The sequence below is a fragment of the Drosophila obscura genome, unplaced genomic scaffold, assembly GCF_018151105.1.
Source record: "Drosophila obscura isolate BZ-5 IFL unplaced genomic scaffold, ASM1815110v1 contig_95, whole genome shotgun sequence".
Lineage (NCBI taxonomy): Eukaryota > Metazoa > Arthropoda > Insecta > Diptera > Drosophilidae > Drosophila > Drosophila obscura.
Genome location: NW_024542889.1, coordinates 1,445,940 through 1,457,953, shown reverse-complemented (window position 1 = coordinate 1,457,953; position 12,014 = coordinate 1,445,940). Strand labels below are relative to the sequence as shown.

General features: G+C 43.1%; 1 protein-coding gene across 1 annotated transcript; it reads right to left on the bottom strand.

Moving 5' to 3' along the window:
- Positions 1-8,322: 8,322 nt before the first annotated feature.
- Positions 8,323-11,588, bottom strand: LOC121405400 (programmed cell death protein 5-like). Its single transcript, XM_041596078.1, has 2 exons — positions 11,110-11,588; positions 8,323-8,422 (listed from the first exon to the last, which is right to left on the bottom strand). The coding sequence occupies exon 1, from the start codon at positions 11,527-11,529 to the stop codon at positions 11,116-11,118; it is 414 nt and encodes a 137-aa protein (XP_041452012.1). The 5' UTR covers positions 11,530-11,588; the 3' UTR covers positions 8,323-8,422; positions 11,110-11,115.
- Positions 11,589-12,014: the final 426 nt, after the last annotated feature.

The following is a 12,014-nucleotide window of genomic DNA, read 5'->3' as shown; positions in this document are numbered from 1 at the left end:
AAATTTTTGTGTAGTGAAGAGTCCAATGACCACATTGCTGATGACGAGGCCTATAGTGGAATTATTCCTTAGGAAGAATACCATTTGGAATCCTACATGACAAGCGACTGTTAGGCAAGGATAAATAGACTCCCTTTCAATTTCTTTTTATGTTAAGTTTGTTTAATTGGCGCTGTGTGACTGAAGTTGTCGCTTAGTATAATACCTAGCCACGGTAAATACGCTAAGCCCTTTCATCAGCGAAGTAGTTGAAGCCATTGATCCCTTTTTTCTTTTTATAGTACAAGTGGAGCTCAAACCCCTCACTAGGTTACCCCTATGAACCCGAAGGAAACCATCTAAAATTAAAAAAAAAAAATAATAATTTCTAATAACGCAACTTTAAGTACTGATTTAAGAAAATGTTTGTCGCACGTAGCAAAGAAGATTTGCGCGAAAACGCAGGAGTTAATGTTCCAGAACAATGCAGAATTTGTTTCTTTGAGATGCTCGCTAACGAAAACCCAGTGTAATCATCAATTTCATGAGAAATGTCTGAGCGTATTAATAGAAACGAATAAGGAATGTCCCGTATGTAAACAATTGTGCCGTCCGAGAGATTTCATTACGATGACTGGTGATATTGGAGGTCAACGTCCACAACCAGCAGGTGTTGTAGCTACCAAGGGGGCTACTCCGAAAGCTCATTATTCCCGTAGTCAACATACAAAGAGAAAAGAAGTGGTAGGGCAACCAACCGACAGCAATGCTCCAGTCTTGAATACCACAGTTACTCATAGCCCAGCTAGAACAAGTAATGTAAATTCTTCACGAAAATGTCGGGGTGCAAGGAAGCAGACACAGGCAAGACCAGGCTTGGTAAACTCTTCTATGAGTTCCAATAGAACTCCGACCCAGAGCAATTTGGATTATGAGCAGATACTAGGTATGATGGAAAATTTAATAGATAGGAAGTTCGCTACCTTACAGGTGCAACCCAATGTATCCGGAAACGGACAATTAGCGGATGAGAGGAATCAAAGTTCAATAGGAAGTTCACAATCTCCATTAGGTAGAGTCCAGTCTTCTACACGATCCCAATCGAATACAGGAGGAGGTCTGCTACCCGAGAAATCGGCTCGAATTGTCCAAAGCTGGAATGTGAAGTTTGATGGGTCAGAAAAAGGTCCCACAGTTCAAGAATTTCTATACCGACTCCGAGCACTGACCGCAGATAGCTTGAGCAATGACTTCAGTTGTTTATGTAAGAATTTGCACATTGTATTATGTGGTAAAGTCAGAGATTGGTATTGGCGCTATCGGAAAGATGTAGGTAGTGTAGAATGGGAAGAGTTTTGTGAAGCACTCAAGAGTCAATACCATGATCACAAGGATGATGACATAATTATGGAAGAAGTGCGGGCGAGAAAACAAAAGGAAGGCGAAACTTGTGATGCCTTTTACGACGACTTAGTGACTCTTGTGTCTCGACTGACTATTCCTCTGGATGAGTATAGATTAATACAGCAAGTTAAGAGAAATTTAGTGCCAGATTTGCGACAGGCACTATTGTATGTAACTGTATCATCGGTAGCGCATCTGAGGCAATTAGTGCACATGAGAGAGAATCTTTCAAAAGAGCGGGGTTTTCGAGGAAACAACGTTCAGAAACCATACAAGCGGACGATAGCAGGCGTAGAGGAAGCTGCATCGGCAACGGGAGATGACGCAACGGAAGACGAAGTCCATGCCATTAATTTTTCGTCAAAGAAGTTCACCTGTTGGAATTGCGATCAAGAAGGTCATGGGTGGGACTTGTGCTTGCAGCCCCGAAGCATTTTTTGCTATGGTTGTGGAGCTAAAATCGTCTATAAACCACAATGTTCGGTCTGCTTGAAAAAGTCGGAAAACTTCCGAAAGGGGCCACCCGCCGACAACAGTCGGGTGGCCCCAAAGTAAATGTTACCCAGACAAGTTCTCTGGCAACGCAGCCAGAGCGACAATTGTTACAGAACAATAAGTCGGAAAATACCCAGATTTACGAAAATCTCAAAAATAATAAGACCACACCGGTTTTAAGTCCATTTCGAACGTACCACGAGCGGTATGAAAACTATCTAAGAGTACGAGATACTATTTTTAATAATACAGTAGCGTCGTTACAGTGCAAGGCGAAAAGATCGACTTTACGAATGCGGAATTTTTGGAAAAATATACGTAATACGAGAAAACTGCTAATAGCTTCCGTGGTGAATGATCAGGTAGATGGTAGATTTTATGCCTCAATTAAGTTTGAACAATTCTCCAAATGGGGTTACTAGACACCGGAGCAAATATTAGTTGTTTAGGAGCAAGTTTAGCTAATCAAAATTGGACTGAACATAAGAAATTCAAAAACGTATCTTCCGGAGTTAAGACAGCAGATGGCAAAAGTCATGAGGTCATAGGTTCCGTGCGAATGAATGTGGAGTACAATGGAGAAAAGCATCAAATTCTCTTTTTCATTATTCCTTCGTTAGACAAGCGAGTTATCCTTGGCATAGATTTTTGGAAGGTATTTCATTTAGCACCAGGATTAATAAACAGTCTCGACGGCACCCCGGACAGAGAAATCAGTGAAGAACCAGATGAGAGAAAGTATCCGTTGACGGGAGAACAGAAGAAACGGTTAGAAGTAGTGATGGATTTGTTTCCGAATTTTGCACGTCAAGGATTAGGAAGGACGCCTTGGATCAAACATGAGATAGATATTGGAATAGCAAGGGCTGTGAAACAACGTTTTTATCCAGTTTCGCCAGCCGTGGAAAAGCTTATGTTTAAAGAAATTGATAGAATGTTGGACTTAGGAGTAATAGAGACGTCAACCAGTGCTTGGAGCTCACCGATGCGATTAGTGATAAAACCGGGTAAGGTACGTTTATGCCTAGATGCCAGGAAAATAAATGAAGTAACTAAAAAGGATGCCTATCCATTGGCCAGTATTGAGGGAATTTTTGCAAGATTACCGAAATCAAACATAATCACCAAAATTGATCTCAAGGATGCCTATTGGCAGATAGCACTTTCGGAAGAGCCTAAGGCCATTACAGCTTTTACAATACCAGGACGACCCCTCTATCAGTTTACTGTAATGCCGTTTGGACTTTGTAACGCCCCTCAGACTATGTGTCGCCTGATGGATGAATTGATTCCTCCAGAGCTGAAATATTGCGTGTTTGGTTACCTCGATGACTTGTGTGTTGTGTCAGAAGATTTTGATTCTCATTTATCCGTGTTAATCCAACTAGCTGATCGGTTTAGGAAAGCAAATTTGACGCTAAATATAGCTAAGACCAAGTTTTGTGTTACCGAAGTCCCATATCTTGGATTTGTAATAGGACATGGTGGTATCGCAACCGATCCCCGGAAAATTTCGTCTATTCGGAACTGGCCCGCTCCAAAGACAAGAAAGCAAGCCAGAGGATTTTTAGGATTAGTAGGTTGGTACAGGAGATTCATAAAAAACTTCTCTGACGTAACCTTCCCCATTACAGAACTTTTTTCTACGAAGAAAAAGTTTGAATGGACGGCAGCTGCGCAAAGCGCGTTTAATAAGCTAAAACGGTTATTGACCACAGCGCCAATTTTAATTAATCCAGATTTTAAAAAGAAATTTTTTGTCCACTGTGATGCTAGTGACTATGGCATTGGAGCGGTACTCGTGCAGTTATCAGACGAGGGAGTAGAGAATCCTGTGGCATTTATGTCCAAAAAACTCAATAGTGCGCAACGCAACTATAGCGTTACAGAACGTGAGTGTCTTGCTGCTCTTGAGGCAATCGAACGATTCCGATGCTACTTAGAGTTGCAGGAGTTTGAAGTAGTCACTGACCACGCCAGCTTAGTATGGCTAATGCGACAGCCGAATCTGAAAGGTAGATTAGCTCGATGGGCTATGCGATTGCAAGGCTATAAATTCAGCGTGATTCATAGACGAGGTCAAGACAATGTCGTGCCAGACGCATTATCGCGCATTTATGCCGATATAGCTTCCCTTGAACAACTCGGTCCCGAGGTCGATTTAAATTCGTCGTGCTTCAAGGACAAAGATTATGAGAAGCTACGTCTAAAAGTTAAAGGAAACCAAGAAAGTTATCCTGACGTAAAGGTCATGGATAAATTTGTATATATCAGGACGGAACATGACGATGGTGTGGAATCTAGTAACCAGCATATCTGGAAACTATGGCTTCCAGTGGGATTGACTCAAGATGTTATTAAAAGATTTCATGATTCCATTGTTACTGCTCACGGAGGTATGGGTAAGACGCTTGAGTTAATTCGGAGAAATTTCTATTGGCCAGGAATGGTAAAACTACAAAAGCGCCCAATGTCACGCTAAAACCTCCAATGGGTAAGCAAGCCAGATCAGAACGTCCTTTTCAAAGACTATACGTAGATATACTGGGTCCCTATCCTAGAAGTAAACGTGGTCACATTGGATTGTTGATTGTCCTAGATCACTTGTCTAAATTTCATTGGGTCTGTCCGTTGAAAAAGTTCACATCTGGGGTGATTTAAGAATATTTAGAGAACCATATATTTTGCATGTATGGCGTCCCAGAAGTTTTGGTAAGCGATAACGGATCTCAGTTTAAAGCAGGAGAATTTAATTCATGGTTGACTTCCTTAGGAGTCAAACATACTTACACCGCCTTATACTCACCGCAATCCAATGCTTCTGAACGAGTTAATCGATCGTTGATAGCGGCTATTCGTGCATACCTACGAGAAGATCACCGAGAATGGGATGAGTTTATCCACCCTATAAGTTGTGCCCTACGCAACGCTCATCATCAAGAAAATGGTTGTTCACCCTATCATGCTCTGTATGGGTTTGATATGACGACACACGGTACACAGTTTGATTTACTGAGGAAATTGAATCTTCTAGGGGAATCAGAGAATGTGTTAGGTAGAGACGATCAATTAAAGCTACTACGGAAGTCAATCAAACAAAACATATCGGAAGCGTATGAAAAGAATGCGCAGCAGTATAACTTGAGAGCAAAAATCGTAAATTTTCGGGTAGGGCAGGAAGTATTTCGAAGAAATTTCAGCCAAAGCAATTTTCCACGAAATATTAATGCAAAACTAAATCGGCAATGGCTAAAATCTAGAGTGAGAGAAAAAGTTGGCAGCAGTCACTATATTTTAGAAGACCTACAGGGAAACCTACAAGGAACTTACCATGCGAAAGACATCCGGCAGTAACTGTCCTTTTTCAGGCTAATCCCATAGATCAAGGCTCTAGAATTCGCCTGATGGTGTAGTGAACAGTTTTGCAGGGATGTAGAATGTAAAATGTAGTTATGAATTTACATAGGAATGTTGGGAGTTGTGGGAAATGTCGTTAAGAGTAGAGCTTGCAAGTACGCAAAGCAACATAAGACTAGAAGAGAAAGAGGAATGTCAAAAAAAAATTTACGTCTCTCTCTCTCCCGCTCTGATATCGCGGCAGAAGGCTGACCCTCATTCTTTTCTTTTCAAACCACTCAAAGGTGCAAACGTACAATCGTGCAGCCTCCAGGAACAGTTTCCGCAACGTTTTGTTCAAACAACGTATAATCCGAATAATTTCGAACCATCAGTGGTCATTTTCTCGATTAAACGGCAAAAGAACCCAAGTGAGTTAAATTAAAATCAGTGCCCATACATATTTTGATGGTGAGTGTCCATTTAGTGCAAAAACTAGGCAGCTTAAACCCATGTGCAAATTTTCCTAACATAGGCAATCGCTTTCTCGAGGTTGTATTAGGCCCAGAGAAAAAGCGAACCATAATCTCCGACGCGAGTGTCTCCCATCTTGGCGTGCAAAGGAATAGCAGAGAGGAAACAAATACACCGGCAAAACGACAGGTCAATAAACCGAGGCGACAGCGGCCAAACATATTTTCGTAGCATTGGCAATAACGCTGGGCAACAGGTCTCACTCCGAGCTTTCCTGCACCAAGCCAAAGATCGAGGCAACCATACTACTGGAAGGACGGAGGATTTGCAAAACCATACTAACAGCCGGCAGAGGGTGCGGCAGAAGTCTAAGGCGAAAACGGCGAGGTCTCCAATATCCACAGAAGTTGAAAGAGCCCCACCTACGCGATTGGAATATTGGGCAAACTTAGAGAGTTCTGTAGTTTTCGTAGATGAGAAAAAAAAGGGTATTCCAAAGTCGGTTGGACAAGGGCAGCAGATTTAGTTGACTTTTATTTTCTCTTTTGGTTTGTCTGTTTAAACAGACCGAATTAACGTAACGTAAAAACATAAAAACAGAAGGAAGCGAGAGAAGGAAAAAATTAAATGGAAAAGGTTTCAAACGCGCAAGTTGGTTAAACATTTCTGAAATTGATTGGTGCCTCATATAAATAACCCATATTTTTTGAATTAGTGCAAAAACGGAAGAAATACCAAACCTCCTCCTCGCAACGACGAAGGCCTTCGGCGGACATGAACTGGGAGTTAATAATATGCAATTCAGCATTGAATGTAAGTTACATATGCCCTATATTTACCTTGTTTATTTATATGTAGTGCCACCAAAAGATTAGAAAGAAAAGTAAAGCGTGAAAAAGAGAAAAGAAACGAAAACATGAAAGACATCGAGATTAAGCATATTCTATCATAATGCTTATCAGTCATGCGACTATCATTTAAGCAATTCCCTTTTCTCTTCGCATATTCGACGCGAGACCATTTAGTTAGTACATACCTACATACATATATGCGCAAGAGCTAAGAAATTCGTTTTGTTTTGCTTTTTGCTCTTCTATCAGTAACTGTAATGTAGTTTACAATGTCGTGCATATAAATAGCATTTAGTATTAACGTTCAATGGAAAAGCTTGGAAATAATTATGTTGAAGTAAATAACAATTAAGAATGGAGTGAAACGTGTGATCGGTTTTCCTAGATGGGTATAAGAGGGTAATTAAAGTGTTGTAACCGCTTTGGGATCTTTCTATAATCGTTGCCAGCGGAAGATCATAGGTAGGGTGGGTATAGAGGCAAGAGCGTTACCATAACACCTAGGTAATTGCAAGCGGTATGGTCCGAGTCACTGTGTAATTCTTTCTTCGCCACTTTTATTTATTGTCGTGCTGCTTGTAAAGTCAGATGGGCTTTACGGGACTCTTGATAATATGTGCTGTAGGTGTGTTGAGTGGAGGTGTCAAGAACCCCCCAGGCTGATACGCTAGCTGATGCCAGAGAGTCCCCCCCGAACACTCCACCCAGCAATCAAGCCACCTACATTCGCTCCGCTGATCGGGTGCAACTCCGTTTTGTCAATTGTGTTGCCAAGTCACCAGGTATCCGGGGATAAACAAACCGCGTTGTGTCGAGTCAGAGGGACCCTTTTACATGAGAAGTGCAATTGGGGGGTGATCTTTTTTGAGAAAGGAAGATCACGCGAACCAGCAATACATTTGCCTAAGATCTCTACGGAGGGAAATAGAATTCCAATCGTTCTGTATCAGGCAAACGAGAGTCTGGTCCTTACACATCTCGTATTTATTTTGGGAATCGATCCTGGGATCGAAAAAAAAAAAACATTTTACATTTTACATTTTTTTGCTACATATGATATCTACATCTACATATACAATGTATATTCTACATCTAACATGTATGTATGTATGTATATTCTATGTATATTCTACATCTAACATGTAGATTGTACATGTTCCAATTAGATTCTACATCTTCTCCGCTAGGGGTTGCTCGCGCACTGAACGCGGCAGAGTGTGCGAGCGAAAAGGAAAATGAGTTGTGTTGTCGTTTACGGGAGGGGTGGCAGGGGAAGCAACTGAAAATTAATTTCGTCATTCTGGCTATAATTATTATCCGATCTGATTCAGATTCGGCAGTCTGGTAGATATGGGCATTCTCTACGATACTGCGTTTTTAGTTTTATCGTATCTTTAAAATTAAGCCTGCCACAGATTTTCGTTCTTTGTGGGGGCGGAAGGGGGCGGGGCGAAATTTTGAAATACACTTGTAACAGTGGGATATCACATGAGTCTGGAAACCAAATTTGGTTGCCCTAGCTCTTATAGTCTCTGAGATCTAGGCGCTCATCGAGACAGACAGACAGACAGACAGACAGACAGACGGACAGACGGACAGACAGACATGGCTATATCGACTCGGCTATTGATGCTGATCAAGAATATATATACTTTATGGGGTCGGAAACGTTTCCTTCTCTGCGTTACACACATCCACTTTTACCACAAATCTAATATACCCCTTAACTCTTTTTTGAGTACGGGTATAAAAATACCACTCCCCGTAGAAAAATACCGCACTCCATCTTGTTTCGTTTTAAGTTATTAAGAAATAAAAGTATCTAGCAAAGAGAACTTAGGCCTATGAGACTACGGGCTGCCCCTGAGTAGGAGACGGAGCATCTGCAATCAGCAGCCATAATCCGTCCGTCCGTCTGTCCGTCTCGATGAGCGCCTGGATCTCAGAGACTATAAGAGTTAGGGTAACCAAATTTGGTTTCCAGACTCATGGAAAGTGTATTTCAAAATTTCGCCCCGCCTCCTTCCGCCCCCACAAAGAACGAAAATCTGTGGCAGGCTCAATTTTAAAGATACGATAAAACTAACTAACGCAGTATCGTAGAGAATGCCCATATCTACCAGATTGCCAAATCTGAATCAGATCGGATCATAATTATAGCCAGAATGAAGAAATTAATTTTCTGTTGCTTCCCCTGCCCCCTCCTTCCAACGACAACGCAACTCATTTTCCTTCTCGCTCGCACACTCTGCCGCGTTCAGTGCGCGAGCAACCCCTAGCGGAGGAGATGTAGAATCTAATTGGAACATGTACAATCTACATGTTAGATGTAGAATATACATTGTATATGTAGATGTAGATATCATATGTAGCAAAAAAATGTAAAATGTAAAATGTTTTTTTTTTCGATCCCAGGAACGATTCCCAAAATAAATACGAGATGTGTATGGACCAGACTCTCGTTTGCCTGATACAGAACGATTGGAATTCTATTTCCCTCCGTAGAGATCTTAGGCAAATGTATTGCTGGTTCCCTTCCCCCCGCAGACCTGTACCTTCCACGAAGTGCCGCCCGGCGACTGCCCAGGTATCTTTGGGAGGGTCTCTGCGCCTACTCTCCTTCCCCTTGCCCTGTAGTTTCCCCGAGGTGCCGTCCGGCGACTGCCCAGGCATCCTCTGGCTATCTATGGCTGTTTCCCTTCCCCCCGTAGACCTGTACCTTCCCCGAAGTGCCGCCCGGCGACTGCCAGGTATCTTTGGGAGGGTCTCTGCGCCTACTCTCCTTCACCTTGCCCTGTAGTTTCAACGAGGTGCCGCCCGGCGACTGCCCAGGCATCCTCTGGCTATCTATGGCTGTTTCCCTTCCCCCCGCAGACCTGTACCTTCCCGAAGTGCCACCCGGCGACTGCCCAGGTATCTTTGGGAGGGTCTCTGCGCCTACTCTCCTTCCCCTTGCCCTGTAGTTTCCCCGAGGTGCCGCCCGGCGACTGCCCAGGCATCCTCTGGCTATCTATGGCTGTTTCCCTTCCCCCCGCAGGCCTGTACCTTCCCCGAAGTGCCGCCCGGTGACTGCCCAGGTATCTTTGGGAGGGTCTCTGCGCCTACTCTCCTTCCCCTTGCCCTGTAGTTTCCCCGAGGTGCCGCACGGCGACTGCCCAGGCATCCTCTGGCTATCTATGGCTGTTTCCCTTCCCCCCGCAGGCCTGTACCTTCCCCGAAGTGCCGCCCGGTGACTGCCCAGGTATCTTTGGGAGGGTCTCTGCGCCTTCTCTCCTTCTCCTTTTGAAATACACTTTCCATGAGTCTGGAAACCAAATTTGGTTACCCTAACTCTTATAGTCTCTGAGATCCAGGCGCTCATCGAGACGGACAGACAGACATGGCTATATCGACTCGGCTATTGATGCTGATCAAGAATATATATATACTTTATGGGGTCGGAAAATTTTCCTTCTCTGCGTTACACACATCCACTTTTACCACAAATCTAATATACTCCTTAACTCTTTTTTGAGTACGGGAATAATTAAGTGTTTTATTTCCATACTTATAACCACACATATATATACTTCCATTCATACATTTATTGCCATAGTTGGCCGCAATATATTGCCAACTATATACATAACATACATAATTCTATACAATAACGAGAAGGAACGTGTGAGTCGCTTCTAAAGACGCGACTCTACTTATACCCGTACTCAGTCAGTATTTACATTTTTGAGCATCAGATTTTTTAGAATTTTAGAATTAAAAAAAAAATTTTACATTTTACATTTTTTTGCTACATCTGTTATCTACATCTACATCTACAATGTATATTTTACATCTAACATGTAGATTAAAGATGTACCATTCAGATTCTACATCTTCTCCGCTAGGGGTTGCTCGCGCACTGAACGCGGCAGAGTGTGCGAGCGAAAAGGAAAATGAGTTGTGTTGTCGTTTACGGGAGGGGGGCAGGGGAAGCAACTGAAAATTAATTTCGTCATTCTGGCTATAATTATTATCCGATCTGATTCAGATTCGGCAGTCTGGTAGATATGGGCATTCTCTACGATACTGCGTTTTTAGTTTTATCGTATCTTTAAAAATGTGCCTGCCACAGATTTTCGTTCTTTGTGGGGCGGAAGGGGGCGGGGCGAAATTTTGAAATACACTTGTAACAGTGGGATATCACATGAGTCTGGAAACCAAATTTGGTTGCCCTAGCTCTTATAGTCTCTGAGATCTAGGCGCTCATCGAGACAGACAGACAGACAGACAGACGGACAGACGGACAGACAGACATGGCTATATCGACTCGGCTATTGATGCTGATCAAGAATATATATACTTTATGGGGTCGGAAACGTTTCCTTCTCTGCGTTACACACATCCACTTTTACCACAAATCTAATATACCCCTTAACTCTTTTTTGAGTACGGGTATAAAAATACCACTCCCCGTAGAAAAATACCGCACTCCATCTTGTTTCGTTTTAAGTTATTAAGAAATAAAAGTATCTAGCAAAGAGAACTTAGGCCTATGAGACTACGGGCTGCCCCTGAGTAGGAGACGGAGCATCTGCAATCAGCAGCCATAATCCTCATCATCGTCGCTGTCTATGGCCGCCCGACGGCGGTCGTACTTCACCGTCGACTTGCTCTGCGGCATCTGCGCGTTGACGCTCTCCAGGATGCTCACGAACTGAGCGTCGTCCAGTTTGCCGCGCACCTGCCCCATCTGAGCCATGCGGATGACCATGTTCTCGAATATTTGGGCCTTCTCCGGCTTGCTCACTTTCAGTGTGTTGAGGCGGGCACGTGCCTGCTGGTCGAGCACTTGGGAGAGAATCGAGTGCTTCATCTCCTCCTGGGCACGCATCTGCTCCTGCTGGGCCTGCTGTTTTTCGGCATCGTTGCCACCGCCGCCGCCGCCGCCGAATTGCGACTGCATCTGGGACATGCGCTGGGCGCGTAGGGCATCTAAGTCGCCATCAGACATCGTTGTATATTTTTAAATATTAATTTTTGTTAGAAAATCGAACAATTTGGTCGGTATTAAAAGCACTACATACATACTCCGCGCAAGTGACAATTTTAATATAAAATTCGCGATTTCGTACAATTCGTGTACTCCAGCCACTTTTCACGATCGCTACCCCAACTCCAACATCGTCCACTCTCCGAATCGCGACCGAGGCACGGCGCACTTTGTGAAGGAGCAGACGCTCCCCCACATTATTTTTTCACCATGAAGGATCTCTTATTATTATTTACTATTATTTTGTTATTATTATGTTTTATGTTCATTATTAGGTTAAGTGACGGCATTTGTTAGTAGTTAAGCAAGCTCATAGCATTAATCAAAATTAGTTTAAGTACTTGCTCGGTCGTGACTTAGATGGGAGGGAAAAGCACAGTGATCGCTCGGGCATCACTGATAGCACTGATAAAAGCTCCAGAGTTGAGACATGAACCTCAACCACC